Source organism: Malus sylvestris, chromosome 9 (assembly GCF_916048215.2).
Source record: "Malus sylvestris chromosome 9, drMalSylv7.2, whole genome shotgun sequence".
NCBI classification, from domain to species: domain Eukaryota; kingdom Viridiplantae; phylum Streptophyta; class Magnoliopsida; order Rosales; family Rosaceae; genus Malus; species Malus sylvestris.
This window is the reverse complement of record NC_062268.1, coordinates 8,271,092-8,299,046: the sequence shown is the minus strand read 5'-3', so window position 1 is coordinate 8,299,046 and position 27,955 is coordinate 8,271,092. Positions and strand designations below refer to the sequence as shown.

At 38.3% G+C, this 27,955-nt stretch overlaps 2 protein-coding genes across 20 annotated transcripts; both read left to right on the top strand.

Moving 5' to 3' along the window:
- Positions 1-444: 444 nt before the first annotated feature.
- LOC126582247 (uncharacterized) lies at positions 445-26,614 on the top strand. Of its 19 annotated transcripts, none has more exons than XR_007609315.1 (14): positions 446-807; positions 1,032-1,249; positions 1,322-1,391; positions 2,273-2,331; positions 2,884-5,334; positions 5,450-5,512; positions 5,714-5,845; positions 6,690-7,014; positions 20,499-20,573; positions 20,792-20,850; positions 22,055-22,168; positions 24,802-25,457; positions 25,810-25,941; positions 26,142-26,614. XR_007609315.1 is itself a non-coding variant. In XM_050246310.1 (10 exons), exons 5-9 carry the CDS (start codon positions 5,100-5,102, stop codon positions 20,525-20,527), a joined length of 732 nt encoding a protein of 243 aa, XP_050102267.1. In that variant the 5' UTR covers positions 446-807; positions 1,032-1,249; positions 1,322-1,391; positions 2,273-2,331; positions 2,884-5,099; the 3' UTR covers positions 20,528-20,573; positions 20,792-20,951. The 19 variants fall into 19 exon arrangements, 2 of the variants coding, with proteins under 2 accessions (XP_050102267.1, XP_050102265.1); XR_007609319.1 differs by lacking the exons at positions 24,802-25,457; positions 25,810-25,941; positions 26,142-26,614 and adding exons at positions 23,318-23,357; positions 23,479-23,777; positions 23,892-24,076; XR_007609316.1 differs by lacking the exons at positions 24,802-25,457; positions 25,810-25,941; positions 26,142-26,614 and adding exons at positions 23,318-23,357; positions 23,444-23,777; positions 23,892-24,076.
- Positions 17,139-18,031, top strand: LOC126582252 (dirigent protein 1-like). The gene has a single exon (XM_050246313.1). The coding sequence runs from the start codon at positions 17,279-17,281 to the stop codon at positions 17,840-17,842; it is 564 nt and encodes a 187-aa protein (XP_050102270.1). The 5' UTR covers positions 17,139-17,278; the 3' UTR covers positions 17,843-18,031.
- Positions 26,615-27,955: the final 1,341 nt, after the last annotated feature.

The following is a 27,955-nucleotide window of genomic DNA, read 5'->3' as shown; positions in this document are numbered from 1 at the left end:
ATTTTTTTCTTATTCATAAAATTTGTTCTTTCTTCACCGCAAGTACTCAAGGACCTGTCGTCCCAGAAGTAGCCAAAGACAAAGGAATTAACAGGAAGAAAACAAAAGGTCGTCAATTGATGCATATTAATAATTAAAATTAATCCAATTTAAGGATTCAATTTTATGACATGAGATTTCCTTAGTAATGCAAAAAAAAAAAAAAAAAAAAACCTTTGCGCGACGCAGGTGTACCTACGTTGCGCAAAATTAGGAAAAAAGCGGTAAAACATCTTGGTTTGGCACCAAAACTTTGCGCGACGTCAGTCTTCGTCACGCAAAGTTTTGTTGCGCAAAACAGCTTTGCGCAACGTTTTATTTTTAGCGTCGCGCAAACATACTTTGCCCGATGAAATTTGCTACGTCGCGCAAACATGTTTTTGTACTAGATGTTTGCGTGCCTTTCCAATCCACTTGAAAACATACAATTGTTTTGATTAAAGAAAGCTCTTGGCAAACCTCCACCACCAAAACAAAAGGAAAAAACAATATTATAATGTTCAAACTATCCCACTTGCAGCCAAATATCTCTCCAAGTTCAATGTTTTGTCCCATCATCCTCCAAATGCCATATTTACCATATTTAGCCCGAATGGCACATTTTAGGTGTAAACAGTTTGTGTATTTATTTAACAGCGGAAGCATAGACAGATGACAAACCCAAAACGGGTCGATGGTTTTGTCTCCAACCACATACCCCGCCTTTCATCTACTGTAGAATTTGTAAGAAGAGCGACGACCACATGACTAAGCAATGCCCACGTTTTGGTATGTTTGTTGTATTTTTTTTATCTGCTGTTTCATCTCCATTTTACTTTGTGGTGAGGTTGCACGATTCATTTGATGAGGGTGCAACCATGATCGCGTCTCTCTTTTACAAAACATAATCTCTCGAGACTGATGATCAAAATTAGCAGAATGACTATGTTAAAGTTAGGCTGGACAATCTAATCCATTAAATCTGTGACGCTCATTTTGCATGCATTCTTCAGGCATGTGCTACCCTCCATTCGAATAGTTGATTCCCTGAACTGTGCTCTCCTTATTGTGCACCATTTTGTATGCATCACTTTGGTAAAAAATTTATTTGAAGGAAGTGGCCAAGAGTTCAAACGTTGGATTGCATATGCAAAGTTCACATGAGCATATGCATCACTTTTCTATCTGTGCAAGCAAGCTAAAATGGGCGGCCATGGATATAACTTAAAAGGTAGGTATCTACCGACTGTTGTTGTGCTTGACTATCCTTTTAAAGTGTCCTAATCTCTCAGTTGGTGGATAGATTGGATGGTCGGGTTTGGTCGAATGTGCCGAGGAGTCAAATGCGATAATAGTTGAGCTTGATTGAATCTGTAAGTTTGCTGTTGATATATATGTTGGTATCACTTCTGGAATATCAGGATATAATCTTTATACTAAAATTGAATTTAGTAATGGAAATTCTGGAAATTGTGAGTGAACCGTGTCCTAATGTGTTGATGTTTAATTGTTTTCTTATTGTTATTCTAATGGAACCTAAATCCTCACCTTTAATTTGAAGAAACCATATCCCGCTGTTTCGATTAGAGGAAATAAATATGTCATATATTCATGGGAGTTTTAACGAAAAACTCGTGGTACTGTTAACTTTAATGAAAAACCACATTTTTATACTAAAAAGTCAAAGTTTTCCTTATTGTTAAAACTCAAAGTTTTCAATCCATTTTCATTAGTTTTCCTTATTTTCAAAGTATAAATATACCCATCCCTTTAGAAACACTGCTTAAAGAACCCCCGATGGAACAAAGAGAAAAATTACACATGTTTGAGTGTTATTTTTGTGGAATAAGAACACGTATTTCAGTATGGAAGGCAGAGTTTCGCTTAATAGGTCATTTCTGAAAATTATGTGACGATTATATTCTATACCTCTAATTGATTGCCCAGAATAATTTGAAAGAACAACACAATATAATGATATTTATTTATTTTGGTCTCCAAAATAATTTGATAACCAAATGCCCGACTGAAAATATATACACCCCTTTTCAAAGTCCCCGCCCGGGGGGGAAGGGTGGGAGTTGTTAAGCCCATTTACTTGAGCCCACTACTTGTCCTCTTGCAGCCGGCCATACCAGCCTTTTATCCTTATGTCCAAGTAGTTAGGGTTTTTCCTGTTATGAGGAGTATAAATATGTAATGGAGAGCAGAGAACAGGATATGAAATGATGAATTAAACTGCCTCTTTCTGCAGGTTGTGATTCCAGTGCTGGTGGTGGTATCAGTTTATTACAGTGAGCCAAGTTACCTGAGGTAATATATCTGTAACTTGCTCTCTCTTGTTTTCTGTATTGTGTAGAATTGCATGAAGTGTGGTGGTTGGTTGGATTGTCATTTCTGTATTTTTATCGGTGGTTTTTGAGATCTGTTGCAGCTGGGTTTATTGAGTTTATTTTTATCGGTGGTTTTTAGATATTCATACATGTGCATCTTCACCTTGCATCTCTTAAGTTTAATAAGTGGTGGTTAGGGGGTTTATAGTGATGTTTGAATCCAGCATCTCCTGCAACTAGAGCGACGATATGATTTTAGAATACCAATAATCCTTGAAAGTTGAAGTTCTTGAGAAGGATTACATTGTTGACCAAGCTAACAACCATGTAAATATGAGATTCTACATGATTGAAGCATATACTTACACCGTTAGATATGCTAACAACAACTCCTCAGCTAAAAAAACTACATGACCTGATGTTTTGATATAAGAAATATCTTCATGTGTTTGTACATAAGTAGAAATATGAAAGTTGTGGCCCTTACAATGGTGGCAATGTCTCTGAATCTGATCATGTTTTGCGGCTGCAGGTTTATGAAGGCTAATATGATAAGGGCTAATATGAAAGACAATAGAGATTATTGTATAAGTGTATAAGATTTAAAGGCTAATATGATAAATTAATTTAGTTATGATTCTCTTGAAAGTGATTATATAGTACAAAGTTTCAAAGGGTTCATTCAAATGCATTTCACAGAACATGATATTTGTCAAATGTTGTTTATTGAGATTGCTGATGTGGTTGTCTTCTTTATTTGTCAGTGCATATTTCCTTTAATGCTATTTGAATATTTCTTTTTGCTTGCTGCTGTAGTCCTCCTTGGGTTGTCTGAATAGTGTGGCATGTCTTACATTTTGACGATAAGACTGTAAGACATGTAACACATTGTTGTATGTTAAACATCACAAAAGGAAGGAGTGTTGACTATCTTCCTTTTCTTTGTTAACTTTTCTGTTTGATTGGATTTGGGTTTCTTTGGAATTTTATTTTGTGATTGAAGGTTTACTGATTGATTTGTCGGAAATTGGGTTTCTACTTCTAATTTGAAAGTGGGGTTTTCTTAATTTCCTTTTTGTTTCCCCTGTTGTTGTTTATCTTCCTCAAAGTTGCTGTGTTATGGGGATTTTGTACACGTCTGAGTCGGGGGTGGGAGGGGAATTGTAAGATAGATAGTCTTTTGCTCTTGTGGTGTCTGAAGGAGTAGGGACAAATTTAAAACTCTTATGTTGTTTATGTTTGTGAAATTGCAGCTCCAATCAAAAGTTGCTTGCTTTTATCATTGCTTTGACTGTATGAGAACGTTTCAATGTCAATTTCAATTGTACTCATAAACTCCTCTTGTTAAAGGATCTGCTTATATAGATAAAAGGTTTGTTATGAAGTATGTGAAATGAAACCTTGATCTTCAAAGTATGGAGTTTAATTCATTATGTAGTTACACGTATGCAGATATCTGAACTTGTGTGGAAGCTAATCCAACATTTTGATGTGGTTTTCTTATTTTCTTTGTTTTTCATAATCTTGTTTGACATATTATCTACTTGTGATGAGAATTTTTTAATTACCTGCTTTATTCTTTTATCTTGAAAACAGAGGATGCCCACTATGGTTGTAGTTATTCTAGTTGATGAGGGCGCCATATTTGCAGTGGATACTAGGGGTTTCTACGAGAATAGTGAAACTGAATCTCATGGGTCATGAGTTTAACTAAGACTATTTGGTTTGAATTGTGGGATACAAGGAAATAATTGAAGTATGTTTGAATATTTGGATAAACATGTGCGAAGCCTTTTGAAAGAGGTAATGCACCTTATATATATATATATATATATATATATTATATTATATTACAATGTCATCTGACTTTGAATTAATGTAGGACATAAACCTTACTATTGAATGAGTCGCAACAGAATCACTTCCTACAAAAAAGTTGGCAATTTCAAAGACATCTCCCTGTATTATCTATGAATCGCATAGTTTCCGTTGCGAATCCTTCAACGATAAGGTTTATGTCCTACCTTAATTCAAAGTCTCATGATCTTATAATATACATATACATATATATATATATATATATATATATATATATATAGCCATAAGGTGCATTACCTGTTTTAAAAGGCTTTTGCACATGTTTATCCAAATGTTCAAACAAACTTCGATTATTTCCTCGTGTCCCACACTTCAAACTAAATAGTCTTGAGTTAAACTCATATCCTCATCATGATATAATGAGATTTAGTTTCATTAATCTCGTAGAAACCCCTAGTATCCACTGCAAATGTATGGTGCCCTCATCAACTAGAATAACTGCAACCGTAGTGGGCATCCTCTGTTTTCAAGATATCACAAGCAGATAATATGTCAAACAAGATTATGAAAAACAATAAGAAAACCATATCAAAATGTTGGATTAGCTTCTACACAAGTTCAGATATTTATATCTAATCGTTAAATTTATTGATACAGGTCAAATCTGACTTAAAATATAGTTTCAAAAAATTTATTTTCAATGTGATTATATTTGATAATAACCTTATCGCATTAACAAAACATATTATTTACGAGTAATGGTACACATATCACATGTTAGTAAAAAAAAAATTCAAAATCCAATGCGATTATACCTTTACCAAAAACAGAAATTAAAAATAATAATGAAAAAGGGAAAAACAAACCCTTATCATCACAATTCACAAGGCCAGGCTCCCCACCGGAATCTCCTCTCTTTCGCACACAGCCATGAGCCAGAGCGGTAACGAGTCCGAGCGCCAGAGCAAGAAACAAAAACTCTTGAGTCCAGATCCAGAATCCCTCCAGGGCCATATCCCGGACTTACCACCGAACGCAGACGAGCTGCGCAAGCGGGGGAAGCTCATATGGCACTGGGACGATAGCGATGATGATGAATTCGAGGACTTCCCCCCGGGAAAGGTTTATTTTGCTATCGAGGAAAACTATAATGCTCGAATGACCGGTATGGTTTTGATGTATTTTTTTTCTTTGATTTAATTTTAGGGTTTTGTGATTAATTTTGCAAGCAAGCCTGTATATCCCAGATATTATTTCTTTAAATTTTGTGTATTTAACAGCGAAAAAAGAATTGAGTGAGATAAGGGCACGAAGATCATCCCTCAAAGAAAGGAAGAACACCAGTATGTCCCCCGAATTAACAAGACTAGTCAGGTTTATTATTTTATTCGACTTTTGTTTGTGATTCGGGTGTGCCAATCTCTGAATTTTTCAGTTTATGAGGAAGATGAAGAGTGTTTTTTTTCTTTTCTTTTGTACAAATACGGGAAACAGTACATATTATTCATCCATGTTGATATTAAGTTTGTGTAATTATTTTACAGCGGAAGCACAGACAGATGACAAACCAAAAACGGGTCGATGGTTTTGTCTCCAACCACATATCCCGCCTCCCATCTACTGTAGAATTTGTAAGAAGAGCGATGACCACATGACTAAGCAATGCCCGCGTTTTGGTATGTTTTTTGTATTTTTTCTCTGCTATTTCTTCTCCCTTTTACTTTTTGGTGAGGTTGGGCGATTCATTTGATGATGGTGCAACCATGATCGCGTCTCTCTTTTACATAACATAATCTCTCGAGACTGATGATCGAAATAGCGGAATGACTATGTTAAAGTTAGGCAAGACAATCTAACCCATTAAATCTATGGACTCTGGTCTGTTTTTAAGAAACCTGTTTTGGGTGTACGATTCATTATCGGTCTCTAGACAATCTAACCCATTAAACCAGTTTTTATTCGTTTTTTGGGTTCCTCCTCATATTGACCGAACGTGCAGAGAAGGCCACTGGGAAACGAGCCATTTGTGAACAATAGAGTGACGTCGAGGGCGATATTATATAACAAAAAATACAGTTATTATGTATTTAGCTTTTATTTCTATTTTTAATTTATGCTTTTAGTGTTTATTTAGTTTGGTTCATAATCTTTTTCGACAACTTTGAAGGGGTCATGCAGATAATATTAGTGTGTGACGGTTCTTAATTAACCATTCAAAACACCTTTTTGTTGATAGGATGATGATAGGTAAAACCTTTAACTGATGGGGATCCATTACCTGACGGATTTTGTGTATGGGGAATCTTTAATTTGATTGGACTTGCAAGGACAGGGTTTTGTGGAAGTTTAGCTAGTCTAGCCCCAATCCACCCCTTTGCGGTCCGTATTTGAAGTACTCGCATAGTCCTCTTTCGGTATTAGAAACACAGTTTAGTCATTGATATTTACTTGGGCATGTCACATGTTTATGGTGTCAAAAGATAGGATTAGCATGCTCGACTAACTTGAATGCTTTTGCAGACTCTTCAACTGCTGTTCGTGACGTGAGATGTCCACTCTGTTTGAGGGAGGATCATGTGGTTATAATTTGTCCGTACCGGTACTATGTCCCAAGGGGTGAAAAAGTTGGCCCCGGCGGTAAACTCGTTTGCATATGTTGTCAAAAAGAGGGTGGCCATCCTGGTGAGGAATGGGTAGGAAAAGCTGTTGGTAATTATTGCAGGATTTGTTCTTCTACTTATGACCACAGGACTGAAGACTGCCCCGTGAAAAAGGGAAGAGAGATAGTAGGAGGCAAGTTCCAATCGGCTATGGTTGACTCGTGAACAGAAATGTATTTAATTGGGTAGAACTGAGTTCATGCTGGATCAGGTTATATGATATGTAGTGTTCATTGATGTTATGGTATGTTATATATGGTGTGCTTATTTCCTAGATGGAAATGCAAAACTGAGTTCGTGAGAATATGTTTTAAAAGTCTATATATAATATTATGAAATAAAATCTTATACGCTTAACCTCTGTGTCATGTTCATGTGCGTTTGCATTCTCTTGGCTTCAGATATCGTACCTACCCCTGCTTCTTATGCATTGCATAACTAGGCTAGGCTTGCTATGGTACCGCGCGAGTATGTCTTCTACTTGTTTTGCGTTTGCTTGCTTTCCTCGACATGCCTAGTTTCACAGACCAAGCTAGCATCAAACCCTCTGCAGTGTCAAGTCTTCCTTGTATCCTCATAGAGTTATGGCTCACGCACATCCGACTCGTTGTAGTGGTCGTGACCACCTTGCCTCCAACCATTGTACAATTTGTGAGAATCGCAGCTCTCTTTCTGAATTGGCACTCTTGATTGTTTGTAGTAGTTTGCCTTCAATACCAATCATGAGCTCCCGACTCTAGACTCGGTGTCTTGCTTGTTAGCTTCAGCGACTGTCCCAAGTTCCCAACACAACACATTTCAAACACCATATAACAGTACCCAACCCTAATTATTTACAATTCAAACTACAAATTCATACAAACCTAACCCTAAATAACAAATTGCGCAACAAGAGAAAGGAAGAGAGAAAGAGAGAGAGACCACAATTAGCAACGTGAGTGATTTCGTTGCCCTTGGTCGAGTGATTCTCAAGTTCTATCCCGTAGCAACGTCGAGCGAGTTCCGTTGCCTAGTTGAGTGATTCCCAGGTTATTATCCCACGTTATATTCATTTAACCTTGGCTTCTCCTACATCAAGAAGGTGACAAAGGTTTTGAGAGATGAGAAGTCACTACAACCTTAAATATATGTTTCGATGCACTGACTAAATTAATTGGGCGTTTGGTGCAGTATCAGACTAATGATCATATTATTTATGCTGTGTTTGGTACTGAACTAGATAAGAAAAGGAAAGAAACAAAAATTGACAAATCTTTGTTTGTTTGTAGGGGTCGGAGATGTTGAGAGTTGTCCCACATCGGTGAGAGACAAGATTTGCTATGTGCTTTGTTGATGCACAAAACCGGGGCGGTCTTGGAACAACGTAAATCCGACCGTGAATCTGCACAAACGCTCAAGAACACGAAGAACACAAAGAACACAAGGATTTTATCGTGGTTCACCCCAATGTTTGGGCTACGTCCACACTGTAGTTGATTCTGTTTCTCTGTAATTGTATGGATACAAGTGTTTGAGGGGAAGTCCCCCAGAGAGAGAAGAGAAGGGAGAGGACAGTCTCGGTGGTGTGAGGACTCTCTCTCAAGGCTTCTAGCCTTTGTTTTCAGCTCTAGCCCTTAGAAATGAGGACTTAAGACCTGGTTTAGAATGAGGGGGAGTCCCCTTTTATAGAATAAGGGGCTCCTCCTCTTTTACATTTGTCGTGGGCTTAATGTGTGAGGCCCAAATACGAGGCCCAAGGCCCAAATACGAGGCCCAAATATATGGTACCAACAGGAGTCCCCCAAGTCTTCAGTCAAGAGAGTCTTTTGGCTGGAGACTTCAAATTCAGTCCATGTGTAGGCCGAAGTGACTGGATGCTGTCTTGAAACAATACTCAACATGAGTCAACGCTTAACATAAAGTAATACTCAGCTAGAGGTAGCACACGTTACGAGGTTGCCCGGCCGGAGGTGATGCCCGTTGTGAGGTTGCTTGGTTAGAGGCTTACGCTCGTGGTGAGAACTTGCTTGGTTAGAGGCTTATGCTCGCATCAAGAGGTTGCTCGGCTGGAGTCGATGCTCATTGCAAGGTTGCTTGGCTAGAGGCTTATGCTCGCGGCAAGAGGTTGCTCGGCCGGAGTCGATGCCCATTGCCAGGTTGCTCGGTAAGAGGCTACGTTCGCAGCAAGGCGACTCGGCTCGTGGCATTCCTGGTTGCAAGTACGTACTTTATGTTAACGTGTACTCAGTATGAGTTGATTCTCGACATGACTAGGGTCTGTAAGTTGGGTTTAATTTTGTAAGTGCCCAACATGAATGGTGTCTCATCCCGTGGGTGTCCAAGCAAGTGGATGTCTGGTCAGGCAAGAGATCAATGTTGATCAGTAGAGCTGGTTGCTCGATAATTCCTGACAATAAATGACAGCATAAGTAGGGCTGGGTTCGGTTCTGATCGGTTCGGTTTTTTGTCAAAACCGAAACCAAACCGAAATTTCGGTTCGGCCCAAATTTTTTTCGGTTTTTTTCGGTTCGGTTTCGATTTTTTTTCGGTTTTTTTTTTCTTCCTCCAAAAATTTAAAAAAAAAATTGAAAATATGAAAGTTTACATTCAGAGTCGTCCTTTTTCGGTTATTCAACACAACACAACACACACACCATGCCCATTGTGACCGCTGATGCTCGTCATAGATATTTGTTTGGGCATAAACATCAGGTTTATGTTGTACTGAGGTGTGACTCGGTGTCAACTCTTTTTACAATTACAGATTTTACAGAAGCCTGATGAAAATATAAAAGACAGGTTAACTCTTTTAAAGCAGATGCTTGGAAATATAAATAGGAAATGGACTATAGACAATGACAACCAATTCCTTGAGAAAACCAGACAAGACTGAGGTACAATCTAAATTCTGCAACTATGCATGTCAATCTCTAACAAAAGCTATTGAAGACCCTGTGTGTTTTTACTTTTTAGGTAATAAAACAGTAATGTACCCAAAATTTGAGGAGCTTTTCTTTCTCAAACTCATACTCTATCTTATGGTTGTCCAACTGCACAATTGAATGAGAAATTACAGTCAGTTACATAAGAAAACTCAGAGAAGAAAAAAATTGCATGTAACGGAAAGTGAAGAAAAACAGATCTCAACCTCATGGCTTGTCTTTAATTCCACATAAAACCTCATTCCATCATCAGTTGAATCACAGCAATCCATTTCAGCACCCATCAGAATACGATGAGCCCCTAATTTTGTTTTGATCACAGAACAGTATTCAACATTGGCATCAACATTATGTATCGGTCCATCGCCTCTTCCTGGATCTCTCACCCAAGCTATCTGATAATCAACAAACAAACAAACGAAAGCTCACATTTTTTAGAAAGACAGAGAGTGAGAAGGGTCGCGCCGTCGCGGGTCGCCTGGGATTCAAGACCAAGAGAGACAGAGAGTTTGAGAAAGACAGAGAGGAGGCTCGGCTGCGCGAGAATGTTACTGGGTTAGTTAGGGTTACACTGGCGGCAGGGAAGGGAACGAGAGAGAGAATAGGGGAATGAATAAAAGGTGTGGCTGCTAGTAGCTAGGGTTAACTTAAAGGGTTTTGTTGATTTCTCAAAAAAATTAAAAAACGTTTCTGAAACGTTGGAGGCATGAGGGTTCGAACCCTTGCGCTGCAACTTGAAAATTTTCCCTGAAACCAACTTGGCAACAGGTTTTGTTTTGTTATGATTGTATGACTAAACTATTTATAATATTGAAAAAAATAATTAAATATATATATATCGGTTCGGTTCGGTTTGACAGTTTTGGTTCGGTTTTTTTTCGGTTTGGTTTTTTTCGGCCTCGGTCCGGTTTGGTTTTCGGTTTTTTTCGGTTTTCGGTTTTTTGAACCCACCCCTAAGCATAAGTATGATTGTATAATGAATAAATCGAATTGACACAATTTGTCAAGGCAGAATATTGTACGATGTGCTTACTACAAATAAATGATTTATTCAGTTGTGTGGTAAATCACACGTTGCATAAGTGAAATAATTAGCTGAAACACTGGGCAATGAATAAATATTTGCACAAATAAATGCTTATATAAATATGCGCGATCCGACTAGGATTAGTGATATATATATATATATACTTGTGAAAGGTTGTGTGCCCATAATTATGCCACGTGACTAGCCATTGTCTCAAGGTAATAGCCTTTGATGCAATAGTATATAATATATTGATCAGTTCGGTGCATGTGTTTAGCACATGCAATAGATGGAGTTATGATCATTTACAATGATTAAGTACTGACTTTCTGTCAGCACAGTACATTTAATATGGTGTTACATGGCATATAAGTGATGCATTTGTATTGCACTACGCATACTGATCCTGCTGTAACAAACTCAATTGGAGTGGAGCAAAGTGGCGGGGCCCAAATAAGGCTCAGGGTTCCACTAATAGTTAGGGCAGGATGTGCTACAGCGTTTTCGATTGTTTCTCCTTCCCGTCCAACTCTGTGAGTGATTAACTCGAACGAGTGTTTCTCCGGCCTGCAAAGCCTTTTCGATTTCTGACAGGTTGACAGAAAAATGATGAACAGTCACTTATCATACCTGAATTTCTGGATTTGTACTGCTCCGATGGTTCTCAAATTTGGATATGTTACAGCTGACAAGGTGAGGAACAACTTCGATGAAGAAAGTATGTTGAGCTGAACAAGAAAAAATGGAGTTTAGAAGCTCACAACAAGTCTGACGGGTTAACAGAAAATTGATGAACAGTTACTCATCATACCTGAATTTCTGGAGTTGTACTACTCCGATGGATCTCAAATTTGGATATGTTGTAGTTCACAAGATAAGGACCAACTTTCATGAAGACGACTTTGCGATCTGAGCTATAGAGAATGGTGTTATCTTGCATCCACTCAGGCTGATTAGTGGAAACGAAAAGCAATTCCACCAAAGAAAAGATGAAAAAGAGAGAAAAGCTACTAATTGCACTTGATCTTGTCTAGTCAATAGCATGCAGCATCAAACACACAAAAGTTGGAAATATTTTTAGATAAGGCATATACGAATGTGTGACATCGAAACAAGGATTCGTTACTTTGACAAATTAGTAACAAGCGAGACACCTCATTCGGCAACTTTCTTCGCCTGAAGACTTGGGGGACTCCCACCATATGCTACTGCACCTTGATACTCGGTAGTCTCACAACCACTCAGTGACTTGGATTTTTCAAGTCTCCAACCGAGAAGTTTTTCTCACTCGGGAAATTAAGGGAACACTACCTCAAACTACATGCTTCACTCACAAAGATTCAACAATACAAGTTTCAACAAAAGAAAAAATTCAAAGAACTTTCTGAAGAAGGCTTTGGTGTATTTAACACAATATGTTGAAATGAAGCAAAGCTTATTTATTAATATTTTCGATAAGCCACAAATATGTACATATACATGAGTCAAAATAAACAAACAAAAGGGAGCCTTCACAAAGATTGCTTAGGGGAAGTCTCAGCAGTCGGTAGAGCCCCAGAAAGAGAAAGCACCGGAGGGTGGTTATCCGGAGCCTCAGCACTGGACAGAACCCCAGAAGGAGGAGGCATTGGAGGTTGATCATTTGGAGCTTCATTATGCGGTATAGCCCCAGAAGACGAAGGCAATAAATGCCTTTGGAACAAACCCACAAACCTTTTATGATCAAGTAAAGCCTGACCATCAGATTCCTGCATCTGGTCAAGTTTCCTCTTCATGTTTGTAGCATAGTCATGCGCGAGCCTGTGCAACTGTTTATTCTCATCTTTGAGCCCTCTAATCTCCTGTTTAAGACTTATCACTTCAGCAGCCAATGATTCAACTTGGCGGGTTCTAGCAAATAGGCGTTGGGCCATATTAGACACAGAAGCTGCACATTGAACACTAAGAGCCAGAGTATCCTTAACAGCCAACTCATCAGACCGTTTGGAAAGTAGTCTGTTATCTCTGGGAGTGAGAAGGTTCCTGGCCACCAGCGCAGCAATCATATCATTCTTCATCACAGAATCCCCAACGGTAAGAGGACCAGTAGAGGATATGAAGGATGGGCACCATATGTTGTCTGGAGAAGGCGTGGCTGCCTCTTCTCCAAGGTTCAAGTCAAAACGACGGTCGGAGGGGCCAGACATTTTCAAAGGTGTTGAAGAGAGAAGAGGTCAGACAAATCAAGATCTTAGAAGTACAAGAAGGGAGCTTCTACTGGTGGAGATTCAGGTGTGCTGTGGAACTTAATGCCAGCCTCTATAAAAATCTGCACTCGACGGAGCTTCAGAAATCGAAGAGGCGTTTGCTTTCTCAAAAGCTGGGCTGCTCAGAGACCACGAGGGCTGATCTCAAAAATCGAAGAGACGCTTCCTTTCTCAAAAGCTGGGCTGCTCAGAGACCACGAGGGCCGATCTCAGAAATCGAAGAAGCACCTTCTTTTTCAGCCTCGTCAGCACCTGTCACATGCACACTCAGCTTTGCGGAAATTACGGGCAATCTGTCGAAGATTTCTGGTGAAGTAGAAAGCACGTGAATCTTACTGTTCAATCACCATTCTCCACACGCACCATCAACTCCTCGGGTACCACATATAACTTTGTCAAAGATCTCTGACAAAGTTTAGGCACGAGAATTTCGAAGTTCCAGCTACCCTATTATTACCCACAAGGGTAAAGGAACAGCATCACCGCTTGACAACTGGAAAGTCCCTATGTGTGTCGACCTCCGTGTTTTGCGGCAAGACAGGCTGGCAAGAACGTCCAACCTTTACTCACATTCGAGAAAAGACTCCCAACATAATTACTTTCTCAAAAACCGAAGTAGCACCGCTTTCCGAATCTCGAGAGTCAGATCCTCGACGGGATTGCTTGTTCGAAAACCGAAGAGGCACAGCTCTCAGAACTTCGAGAGCCAGATTTTCTTAGATAAAGCTTATCTGTAATCTTCACACGTAACATCAGCTTTCCAGATACCACATACCACTTTTTCAAAGTGCTCTGACAAAGTTAAAACACGTGAAGCTGGCAGCTCCCACTACATTGCTATGACCAAGAAGGGTAAAGGAATAGCATTACTACTTGTTATTGGGAAATCCCTATATACATCGACCTCCCTCCTCAACGGACAGGCAAACCTGCAAAAATGCTCAACCTTTTCTCGCATTCGAGAAGGCACCCTCAACATAACCTCTCGAAATACTCAGCTTTATTTCCCCCCGATAATACCTCAGCAAATAAGCCACACCAAGAACAAGAGTATCTCATATCATCAGGGTCGAAAGCAAGAGTATCCCATATCATGCTTTCTCCTTGTCCTTGTCTTCGTCCTTGTCCACACCTGCAGGACAAAGAGAAAGAGAGCAGTCAGTCGGAACCTGAAATCAAACCTCCAATCTGGAACTGACTGCCTGAGACCTTTGCTTGGTTGCTTACTTAGCATTGCTCTCGAGAACTCATCCTCAACTGCTGTCAAGGTCATGAATTCCACCGGCACATACCTCATGACAGTTGATCAGATATTGGCTCTTTACACTGAAGCTGCCAAGTGTGGATGAGTCACTATGAAGGAATGTTCTGAAGGACCATTTAAATGCAAAGGTTGCACACCACTTCTGCCATGCAAAAGATTGAAGCAGAAGGTTCAACGGTGAGCTGAAACAGATCACTATAGCACGACACCTTTCCATACCACATTCACTATTCTGTCAACAGCAAAAGTATCTTATATCATCAAGGTCGAACGTACTCTAGATTTGATGGACTTGTTTTGACCCTCAAATTCTTAAGTCGGCCTTATATTATGAAGGGAACCAGAAAACCCTCCAGCACAGTTCAAGAATAAGCCTGTGGAAAGTTACTTCTTCAAAAGCAAAAGTATCTCATATCATCTCTTCTCCATTTGCTTCTCCTTATCCTGGCAGCTGAATGAGAGACAAGGAGAAGGAGAACAATCAACCGGAAGCCGAAGTCGAACCTCCGATCCTGGGTTGCTTGCTTGGAAGTTTGACTGCTTGCCTTATCTGTCACCTCTTTCGGCAGATCTCCTAGCTCGGCGACTTGGGGGACTCCTACTATAGGGTTTGTATCGCACTTGACCAAGCCCGAAACTACAAGTAAGCTTCAAGTGAAATTGATACATTACCTTGTGCATCTTCATCGGTTAAAGATACTACCCATGGATGGAGGAAAAGTACTTCCAGAGAAGATGCCACATCTACATATGAGACAGATAAGGCACGTGAAAATGATACCACACTTCAGTACTTAGAAGTTTCGTGATTACTCAATGGCTTGGATCTTGCAAGTCCCCAACCGAGGAGCTTCCCTCACTCGGGAACTTAGGGGAGCATTGTTTGTATCATACTTGACCAATCCCGAAACTACTGAGCACCGGTCAACATTATACCGTCAAGGACCCAGAAGAGCTTTCCTTCAACTAGGAGGCCAATCACAATGCGACACGTGTCGACATCAGAAGCCAATCACAGCGCGACACGTGTCAACATCAGAAGCTAATCACAACACGACACGTGTCAATGTTAGAACAAAACTAGAAACTTTCTTCTATAAATAGGGATCATTCTCCCACAATAATCTATAATGTCATTTTGTACTAAACTATTCACTAGAACTTATAAAATGAGAGCTTGAACCTATGTATTTGTGTAAACCCTTCACAATTAATGAGAACTCCTCTACTCCGTGGACGTAGCCGATCTGGGTGAACCACGTACATCTTGTGTTTGCTTCCCTGTCCCTATTCATTTACGTACTTATCTTCACTAGTGATCGAAGCAACCAAGCGAAGGTCACAAACCTGACACTTTCTGTTGTACCAAAGTCCTCGCTGATTTTGTGCATCAACATGCTTATATGGTCTTAGACTACTCCCTATATTACCAATTGGTTTTATGGTGAAACCTCAATTTCATGATGGTATCAAAGCGAGGTTGTCTTCGTGTGAAGTCAAATGGCCACACGCACTCCACGTCACCCAGTTGTTGTTCACGTGTAGGCTTGAAAATCCGCCACACGTGTGGGGGTTTCTTGAGAGTTGTCCCACATCGGTGAGGGACAAGGTTTGCTATGTACTTATATGGTCTTGGGCTACTCCCTATATTACCAATTGGTTTTATGGTGGAACTTCAATTTCATCAAGAGATGCAGCGGCGGAGAATAGGGAGGGAGATCCGATAGCCAAAAGAAGATGCAAGGAGAGAAAAGTCTTGTTCTGGGTGGTTGGATGGAACCTGAAGGTGGTGGTGGTGGTTCATGGTGGTCGGCAGAGGAATTGGGTTTTGGGATTCGTGGGAAGGAAGGGGAAGAACAGACGGAGGGGAAACGAAGAAGAAGATGTTCATCTTAGTCAACGCCGGTGGTGGTCACTGCCAGCTAATCGCCATGAGCACCGCCAGGATCACGGCCACTCAACCTTTCTTCTTCTCTGCACCTCACTGTCACAGTCTCACAGACCTCCCTCCATTTATGTGGTGGACTCTAAAGCAAATAGAACCTCCCCCTCCCTAAAGTTGCGATGCTAGTACGTTGTTGTAGCCTTAACTGTGTGTGAGGCAATTTGGTTAAGAAATCTGTTAAAATCCTTATGTCATTCACAAGCGGAATCGACTGTGATTCATGTGGATAACATTTCAGCTATCAAGCTTGCTAGGAATCCAGTCTAACATGGAAGGAGCAAACACATTGATACCAGGTTCCATTTTATGAGGGACCATGTGAAGCAAAAGGCAATTGATCTTGTCTATTGTCACAACAAGGAACAAGTGGTAGACATCTTCACAAAGCCTTTGCCATTTGAGTCATTCAAGTTGCTGCGTGAAATGCTAGGCGTGAAGGCATTTTGATTTGAGGTGGCGTGTTGGAAGTTCAAATCAACAGCTATTGAGGGGCCAGAATTGGTGGAACACTTTTCAGCTAGCTGCCTTGTTTTTTCAACAGTTATACGTGTATTTTGTTTGATAGCTTTTGTGTGTGTCTAAACTGACCAAAGTGTTAAAAGGGTGTGGAGACTTTTTTGAACACATTCATTTGTTTTGCTTTGATAGATTTCAACACTAGGTTTAGAAAGTCGTTGTTTTGTGTTGTTATTAAAGCCAATTGTGTGGTTCTTTTGTTTTTGCATGTATTAGTCTTTGGTTATGTACGTAATCCCATTCTAGAAATACAAGTTGTAAACTCTTCAGAGTATTTTTCTCAAAACTTACTGCATCTTTCTTTCTTTTGTCCAATTTTATTGAGAGTGAAAGTGAGAGATGTGATAGAGTTAGAAAACTTATCATCCACATATTTTGGTATTGAGTTAGTAAACTTTGAATACCAACATTTTTCATATTATAAATTGAAAGCATACCCATGACTGAACCTCACCAAGCAGTTTCAAAACCTTAATTGTTCCCTAATTTTTCCTAATTAACCTTTTCTCTTGGTTGCTCAATTAGCTGTCATGCATCCACTAATGGCGTTAAAATTCATACCAAAGCTCAGCGCTCCATCCATGTTTTTCGTCATGGTTATTCTAGCCATGACTACATTTCCAGCGATCCGAGCCACTCACGAGTTCAAGGAAACCCACCTGTCTTTCTACGCTCATGACTTCTTATCTGGTGCAAATATCACAGATGTTGCGTTTGCAGGTATTCCCGGCAAGATTTGGAACTACAATCAATTTGCCACTGTTTATGCGGAGGATGCCCCTTTAACGGAGGGCATGGACCTAAAATCCGCCTCCGTTGGCCGGATACAAGGCATGTTTATGGTATCGTCATTGGATGGACGTAATTCCTACGATATGTTATCAATTTTATTCACAAACAAGAAGTACAATGGAAGCACTCTACAGATACAAGGAATTGATAAGCAATTCGAGCAATATAGAGAATTATCGGTTGTTTCAGGTACCGGAAAGTTTCGATTTGTTCGAGGATTTATTACGTGTAATACGGCTTTTGTGGACCTTCCAAATGCATATTTTGTTACACAATGCAACGTTACAGTAAAACACTACTAGCAAAGAATCACGTATATTGGTTATACTATGTATCTATGATGAAACACTATTAGCAAAAAATTGCGTGTATTGGTTATACTATGTATCTATGAACATTTAGTTCATGTTCTTATTTTTATCATATGCTTAATTATGTTTGGTTATGAGAATTAGTTAACGTTTATTATGAATAAAATCTTGTTAAATTAACCTTTTGTCTTATCAATGTTCGAAATCAAAGCCTCTTATTTCCATTTGTAACTGTATTTTTCGGCTTAATTAGCAGCTAGCTAACCCTAGATGATCTCTTGTTTTGGAAATTATATAGCCTAAGCTAGCTAGCTGGCGACTGAACTGAAAATCAATTAATCTAGCTAACCCTAGCTGGCTATATATTTTTATGTGTTCTTCTATTTGTATTACGATAGTAGAATGCCAGGTAGTTTAACAAAATTTTATTGATGAAGAAATTTTTTCCAAATATGCGATATTTAAGTCGGTACTCCTAAGTATAATAATAATCTATGAAGAGCAAAAGTATTTTTTCTTGCCCCATATATATATTACAGGGAGTAGGATTATTTCTTCTCTTATTCTCCTTCCCTTCCTTTCCCTCCTCTTCTTTTACACATTATTTTTTTATTTTATTGTCTCAATAAAAAATTATATTCGTTCATAAGAAAAAAAGCCTAATGAAAGAGGTTAGGAAGGAAAAAAAATTAAGAAAACTAATGAAAATTGTTTGAAAATTTGAGTTTTAATGATAATGACAAAATAAAGGGTAAAATGAATAGTATCAGGTTTGACTTTTTAATATAAAAATGTAGTTTTTCATTAAAGCAAACAACAACATAGACTTTTCGTTAAAATTTTCAAAAAAATTCTCTTCGTGGAGGAATATTTTAAGTACGACGTCCTTGAATAAAGGTTCTCTTATTGCTGGGGACCATCTCGGCTTTATGTTTGTTTTTAGCGGGAAGTGTAGTAAATATGAGAGATTTTTCAGTGTAGCCGTCACATGAGATGATAAACTATGTGTCTTTATATAAATGATGAGATATGTGTGTTAAAAAGTTAATAACTTAAAATTTTAATTTTTTTTACCATCTACATAAAAATACGTAATATATCATTCATGTTTAACAATTAAAAATTTCTCAATAAATAGAGGTTAGTATTGAGAAAGTACGTGAGGTCCAATACATGTGACTATGTCAGAATCCCAACTACTTTCACATGCAAAGCTTTTGTCTTTTTCTTTATTATTTTATTTTATTTTCCTTGTGATCAAGGGCTAAAGTACCATTGCAGATAAGGTTTGACAGCTGGCAGCTAATGATTCATTTAGTATGTAAACTGGTAGCTGGCAGCTAATGATTCATTTAGTATGTAAACTGGTAGCTGGCAGCTAATGATTCATTGAGTATATAACCAGACAATTCTCCACGTAGGCTAAGGACAATTCTCATTATTGAAATAGTGTGTTAGAGTTTTTTGGTTTGAAATTATATTTCTATTAAATTAATGTAATAATTTTAAATTTACTTTCTTTCTTAATAATATTTATTAATTAATGAAATTTTTTTTGTCAATTAAAAGAAGGTGAAAATACTACTTAGTTTTTTATCACACAAAAAAAATGATAGGCAATAATGTAATTTATAGGTCTAAGTTTTACTGTTTTTTATTGAAACCTTACCTACAAATGATGTTAAAATACCTTCAATATTTAAAAAAAAAAAACCAAAAAAAAACTTCCCACTCCCCCAACGTTCCCTCTCTCTCACTCTCTCCTTCTCATTTTCTAAAAAAATGTATTCATACACACAAAATGTGTAGACAAATGCTAATAGTAAATTAAAAAAAGATTCTCATTGTATTTTTCTCCAATGTAGTTACTATCACTGGCAGTTCGATATTTGAAATGTATTATCACCCGCTTTGAATTTTGTTATAAAGGTTGGAGATAGAATAAATGAATGTTCTTTTAAATAATAATCGCAATTCTTGAAATAAAGTGGTAGATGAACATAAAATCTTAATCACCATGTTGACCAAAAGAAGGAAGTAATTAAGTGTAATTTCAATAACTTAATATAACTACTGACAAGAGAACAAACACATTAATCGACATTTAGATAATAACTCAAGGGGTGTGTTATCCACACATCCCATTTTACTTCTCACACACCCTTTGATAATTTCTGTTCATTGATCTTCTTCAATTTATCTGATCCGACGGCCGAAAATTAAAAAGGTGTGTGAGAAATAAAATGAGGTGTGTGGATATCACACTCCTAATTCAATCATCTACAACCACATCTTTTGGTTTAAAATTTTAAAAGTTTTTATATAACTTTTGATCAAAACCGTTGAATATTATAAGATCTAAAGGCTACAAACTAGTGTAAAAATATCTTCAAAAATATTTGTCCTTATCTCATCCCTATATATAATTGTTATTCTTGTCTCCAAAAGGCAGACTGAGACAAACCCTAGAATCATTTTCCTCTCTTTGCCGCTCACTTTCTCTCTCTCTCTCTCTCTCTCTCTATGTTTCACTTCGGTGCAAGCAAAATGGAGTTTTTGAGGTAGGGGAACATATCTGATTTCCTTAAATCCAATGCTTTTCATTTTGTATTTTTTCTAATATTTTATCCTTCTTCTTGGTATCCAGAGGCTTTGGCTGAGATAAACTCACCATGATCCTCCCTCTCTTCCCGCTCCATTGGAAGGAAAATGGGGTTTTGAGGTAGTGCCATAGAGCTGATCCTTTTTCATTCATATGCTTCTATTTTGTAGTATTTTTGTGGGAAATCTTTGTTTCTTGTTTCTGTGTTTCTCCGCTCCGGTGGAAGGAAAAGGGGGTTTTGGTAGAGCCGTAGATCTGATTTTATTTTGCTTCATAAGCTTGTATTTTGGAATATTTTGTGGGAAATCTTTGGTTCATGACTTGTATTCTTTCTGCAGGTGGTAGTTCTAGTGCTGGTGGTGGTATCAGTTCATTACAGTGAGCCAAGTTACTAGAGGTCTCTCTCTGTCCTTTCCCTCTCTTGTTTACTGTATTGTGCAGAATTGCATGAATGTGTGGTGGTTTGCATAAAAATCCCAATTTTTACCAATTCTCTAACATTTTCCCCCAATTTTTCTGTGTTTAATTGGTTTTTTTTTGGGATCTGTTGCAGCTGGGTTTTTTGGGTTTCTTTGGATAGTAGGCAACTACTGGGAAAATTGGGGGAAATTGGGTTTCCTTTTTGTTTCTCTTTCGATCAACCAAGTCGGCATGTGTGAACGCAACGTATATATGCTAACGATACATCCTGTTATTCTGTTATGTTGGGTCGTAACCTAAGAATAATGCAACACATAGAGCATAGTTACTCAAAGACTGTTATCATATAAAAATTTCACATACTTTTGACCGTTAAAGTCGCTTCAGTGCCAAATCCAATTGCATAAAAAATTTCACATACTAGTATAACAATGTTCGCCTTACATTCGTTTGTTTATTGAATTTGAGACATAAAATTCAAATTTGATGTGAATTAAGCGCTTTTAGCAAGAAAGGCTAGAAACTCTCTGTAAAATGATAATGAGTTTTAACGTTTCAGGATTACTCTTGTATTATATCTGTGGTTGTGGTCTGACATTAGAGATTTGCAGGAAAAAGTAGTAAATGCCTTACTGCTTCCCTAACATGGCTCACATGCCATTACCGGTTACTTTTGGGAAGTGATGTTGTCTTATTTTTCAAAAGAAAAGACGCACTGGTTTTAATTCCCAAGTTGTGAGATTGTTTTAGACCTCTATTTTTTTACCTAATTTATCATAACTCGCATAATAATAAAACACCTCACTAAAATTTTTCATAAAGAATTGAACTCGAGTTAGACACTGCATTCCAGTTTTTGTTTAACAGTTTTGTGCATTGCATCATTTTTTTAATACAATGATATATTTACACTAAAGTGGTGAGGGACAAATTCGTTGCAAACTCGTCATTTTCAAGATTTTAAGTAGTATTGATCTATTTCTAAAGATAAAAAATTTGAAAAATGGGTTGCTAATTGTAATGTATTGGCATCAATGTGTAATTTGTTTGTAACATTTATATTACCTTCAGAAAGTTGAACTTGTTGAAGGAAATTTAAAAAGTGAGGCCAACGAGGGTTGGTTGAGTTTGTAAGATTGTTTTCTTTGCTGTACTAAGGCCTAGTTTGAAACTAGTTGCAGACAATACTTTTTGGCGGGGCAAAACTAATCGCATCAGATCTTCTCAAAGAAAAAGGTGCAAAGTGCAAAGTCGATGCTTGAAGTAATTAAGCGGTGATTAATGCTCACGTCAAGGTATGACCAGCCAAAATAGGGGCCTCATTAAAACCTAATTAGGTTAGCTTAAAGTTGATTCACTTAAATTTTAGAAACCCAGACATCATTATATATTGATAATGACATACAATCCTGTGTCTTGATCTTCTAATCTATAAGTTTTCTTCTTGCTCTCTTCGAATTCCATTTAGCCAGTTTTTGGACCTGCAAATACATGAAAACAAAATTACTAGTTCAAGTTAACTGAAAAAAATTGTAGTGACATGGAAACAAAAGAAAAAGGAATACTGGTGACTTAGAAGCTATGTTTTCTCTTCAATTGTTGAAATTTGCGTAACTCTAGCTTTGCGGGTCAATTGTCGTAATTGTTTTTAGCTTCTTCCTAGTTTCAATGCATACAATACCTTCTGGGTCAGTTTTAATCCCATGTAAATATAGAACCGCCCTAGTTTTGTTGTCATCCTTCATCTAAGTCATTATAAGCCAAAGTTGCCGCCTTTGACTTTACATATTGGATAAGCACGACATGTTACAGAAAATCCCAAGTTGTAACTCTTCTCCACAATCCAAACAGTGTGATTGCATAACATGTCCATATGAACTGAAAATTTGATATTAAAAGAAAAACTAAATAAAAAATATATGTGTACTTAATATAGAATATATGTGTGTAATGTATTTATATTACCCTAAGACATCCAAATGAACTTTGTTGCACCATCATAATCTTTTGCTATAAGTAAAAGCAATGCACTTTTCATATAAAATAAACTTTCCAGATAACTAAAGAATTCAATGTAATGCACTCCTCTTCAAATAAACTTTGCAAATAACTGAAACGCTCAAGATATTTATGTAGAACTGGTTCTCTCAAACGTCTTACCTCACCATGCACGGACATAAAGTTCACACACAAATAGCATCCAAACTTATGATCAATCAAAGAGGCATATGCCAAAGCACCATACGCCAAGTGGCGTATGGTGCTTTGGCATATGCCTCTTTGATTGATCATAAGTTTGGATGCTATTTGTGTGTGAACTTTATGTCCGTGCATGGTGAGGTAAGACGTTTGAGAGAACCAGTTCTACATAAATATCTTGAGCGTTTCAGTTATTTGTAAAGTTTATTTGAAGAGGAGTGCATTGCTTCTACTTCTTCCAATAGATTATGATGGCAAAATGGCGTTCATGCTGGATGTCTTAAGGTAATATTAGTAATGACACATCTTTTCTATATTATGTGCATATATATATATATATATTTAGTAACTTTGAAATATTAAAATTTCAGTTCATATGGAAATGTTATGCGATCACATTGCTTAGGTTGTGGCGGAGAGTTGAAGACGACTTGGGAGTTCCCATACCATGTCCTACGTATCCAATATGAAGAGGCGTCAGATTTGGCTTATAATGGCTTAGTTCAACAATGGGAACAAGACCAGAGCGATGCTATATTTACTCAGGATTTTGGGAATTAACCGTTAACATGGATGAAAATTTCAGAGCGAACTTTTGACCCGGCAGCTATAGTATGTGTTGAAACTAGGAAGAAGTTGGAAGTGATTATGACAAGCGATCTGCATAGTAGGAGCGTAGATTTCATCGATTAAAAGGAAATCATGGTATTCCTTGTTTTAGCAGTTTCATGTTACTAACTATTCTTTCACTTACTAACAACTCTTCTTTTATTTAACTTGTGTTAATATTTTTATGTTTTTTATTTTATGTATTTTCAGGTGATCTTTGGAAGAGTGCAACAAGAAGATTGACAAAGTATAAAGAGCAAGAAATTTGTTTGTTCGAAGGATTGGAAATGAATTGTATTAAATTTTAATATTCACATACAATGTGGGTTTGGTGAATTGTTTTCGAGTGCTGGAGCTTTTCAGTCAAGTTTAGTTCATGAATTTTACGTTTTCTATATCTTTCCTCTCCCAGTACAACTATCTTTCCTCGTCCTGCGCCCTGCTCTCCCCCAGTCTCCTCTCAATCCACCTAATCACCATCTTCTACTTAGTTGTTTAAGTGAGAGTAAAGGTTTAAATTTTAAAGCAAACAAAACAATTCTTTGTTGAGAAACCAAGAAAGGAAAATAGAGGTTCATGGTTGATGAAAGGTATCGAGTCTACAATATGATTTGAAACTCCGAAAGATCATATTTTTTTAGAGACAAACAAGCAATTAGGACTAGTAAAATTTGGCTAGCTCAAAATCAAACGCAGAATTCGATGGTATACACATTTCGAAAAAAAAAAAAGTCATTCTAAAATGATTTACTCATGGTATGTCAATAACTGCCCATCATTGAGCGTAATGCACTCTCAAAAGCATAGTTAGACCATTTATGGGACTATGATTTTTAGCCTAAAATGTGGCACGTTGGGTGGCGAGAATGACTGGAATGCCCATAGCACATGACGCTCGGGCTATCGAGCTGGTCAAACTTCTTAGTCAAATTGTACTTAGCCTTAGTCGGATCAGACTTAGCTTTAGTCGGGTCGAACTTAGCCTTAGTTCGACATGCGAGGCTTAATTTGTTACCTGTATGAGTCTCTTAACCACCTCCTATTTCGTATTATCTCCCTCCTCATTTGTCCTTCTCCCTCCTCTATTTCTCACGCTCTTCAATCATAATGCCGGGATCAGAGGCCTACAAGCATAGTCGAAGAAACGTGAGGGCGAGGAGTGGTGGCCGTCCCTCCCTTCGCCGGAAAACATGCCCTAGGACCGCTTCAATTGAAGCTTGCACAGGTGGTGTGTCGTGGTAGTCCTTGGCTGAGAAGGAGCTCTTTCCTGCAACTTCCATGTCAGGGCATTCAACATACGTCATCGAGTCCGTACAAATGGAGACCAAAAGCCGTACATTGACAAGTGTGATGCTTCTGCTGTCGTTCAACTACTTGAAGCTATGTTTGCTTCAACTCATTCAAACAGTCGAAGACGTGAAGATCAAGAGAAGAAGCCGAAGCACAGTGCTTGCTAATGTAGAGGAGAAGCAAATTGAGAAAACCCAGGTGTAGAACTTCCTCTCTAGTTACAAGTTTCCGAGTGGTACAGAGCCGGCAACGTGGAGGACCACAAATGTCTATGGACGAGAAGGGATGGCGAAGTCGTCGACGAGTAAGGCGTTGAGCTGAAGAGGGATCATTTATCTTGTATGGACAGTTCGAAGTCAAAACATGTGGAAATTGAATGGTGTGCCATATAAGGCGGTTGTGATGCTAAAAGAATTTAAATTGAAGTTGCCATGGAGAATCGCCGGTGAATCGTCTGTGGGGTTTGAGGTGGAAGAGAACCACCGGGTGTAGAAAGAGATTTCAGTTTTGTTTATTTCTTTTTTCAGTTTTAATCAAAGGGTGAATTAGGAATTTTAAGAAAATATTTTTTGTATTGGGTGTAGAAAGACGTTGAATGGGTTCCAATAAAATTTCTCTTTCAATATCTAAACACTTTGGGAAGGGAATTTCTATGCATTTCCTAATCCATATAATCGGATTCCGTATTTCAGAATTCATAGAAAATTGGATGGGATCAGAATTTTGTACTTGTTTAGGGTGTGCCAATCTCTGAATCTTTCAGTTTATACAATACTAAATAGTACATTTTATTAACCTGTTTTGATCTTAAATTTGAGTGTGTGTATTTATTTAACAGCGGATTCGCAAATATATACGAACCCAAAAACGGGAGCATGGTTTTTACTCGAGCCGCGTGGAGAGATTCCAAAGTTTTGGGTAATCTGTAAGAAGATTAATGACCACATGACCAAGCACTGCCCACAAATTGGTAGGTTTTTGTGTTTTTCTTTTGTTCTCCAATCTGAATCTGCCACTGTTGTACTCTCTAGTTGAAGTACTAGCTTAGTCCTCTATTTGGTAAAAAAACAAAAATAGTTTGTCATTGATGTTTACTTGGACGTGTCACGCGTTTATGGGGGTAAAAGTGTAGGATTACCATGCTTGACTCTAACCCGAATGATTGTGCAGACTCTTCGACTCAAGTTCCTGACCTGAGTTGTAGACCATGCGGGAAGGAGGGTCATGCGAATCCAACTTGCACGTATCAGTACTATGTCCCGAAGGGTGAACAAGTTGGGCGTGGCGCTACTCTAATTTGTACATGCTGTAAAAAAGAGGGTTGCCATCCTGGTACGAACGATTGGGTTGGTATTGCTGTTCCGAATTATTGTAAGATTTGTGGGAAGCGTTATGAGCACAGGACTGAAGACTGCCCCCGGAAGCAAGGAATGGAGATGGTTGGTGACCAAGCGGCCTCTGTTGGCGTATGAATAAAATATACCTAATTGAATAGAACTGAGTTCTTGCCCGGCGAGATTATATGTTTCCTATGTTGGGTATGTAAATGTAAAACCGAGACCGACTGCGATGTTCTTATGTAGTTTGGTTGTGACTCGTGAGGATATGTTTTGAAAGCAATATAATCATATTACCTTAACCTCCGTTTAGTTTGTACAACTATTTTAAGTCTGCATCTGCAAAATGTAATGTATGTTGGCCTTTGACTCATGGCCTTGTGTCGTTCGGAGCCTTCAAGGCTTCCATTTTTGCTTCTTTGTCTGTTGGCCCTCGTGCTGTGTTGGCTCATTGCGAACTCTTGTTGTCACCTTTGGCTCTTGCCAACTTTGGTTCCCGTCGTTGTACCCTCTGTGGTCGTCGCAGCTCGATCTCTAGCCTTTGGGGAATTCATGCCTCTTAGCTTCCTTTGTTTCTCTCGAGTCCGAGGTCTCACTAAACCCGACTTTCGTCCTTGGTCCTCGTGGCCTTTCAGCTCCGTTACTAGCTCACTAACAACCGCCCTTGCGTTGCGCATTCGTCTTCTCACTTGGGACGCTTGCGTTGCTTCATTCACGTAATCGCAGAAAAATCACTGATTCATAAATTATAATTATTCCAATGCTCATTTCAACTGATTCCAAGTAAATATATATCTCGAAAGGTAACAATGACGGACAATACTAACTAAGTGCACTTTCATGTTCACTCATGGTGATTGACGTGCTTTAACCATACACATGTTATAATCGGAATCCTGCACAACCCACCAAGTTTGACCCATAACGTTTAGGCCTCTTTCAATTTTGTTTAAACTCTGATTTTGTGAGCAAAGCAAAAAAGTTCAGGGTTGCTTTTTCAACAACGCAGTCCCACATCGACGCTGCGCAAAACCACAACAGCCTTTATATAGTCCTTTCCGCCATTGTTTTCTATCATTTGTATCCTTGATTTCTGTGGAGAACTTCAGCCTGGTGGATGAACCATCACCAAGTGATCAGAGCGTCCCTAACAGCCCTACGACTCTTGGATCGTTTGAGCGGTGGACGATCGTTCAACGGCTGAGGATGTCTGAAAAATTTTAATTTCGTAATTATAACACAAAAGGATTACGAATAAAAGAGTGAGGGAAGAATACTAATATTATTACTTTTAATTCTTTTCTTTCGCAGTGTGTATTATGATATTATGAAGCAACATTAGTTACAAACCAAACAAACATAATGATTATACTTTTTAAAGCATTACACAACTATTATTATCATCCTATTCCCAAGTCCACCTTACTGTGGGCATTCAAGCATCAGGAAAATAGGGTGGGCGATTATACCGCACCACCCAAGAGGAAGAAAAACATGAAAATCCTTGGAGGAAGCATTTCTCAGTAAAGGGAAATAAGAACTGGTTAGGGTTAAAGAGTCGTGTTGATAACGTGTTATAAATAGGCAAAAGTTAGAGAAATAACCTTTGTTAAGGACATGAGCGAAGCGGGTGTAAAATATCACACT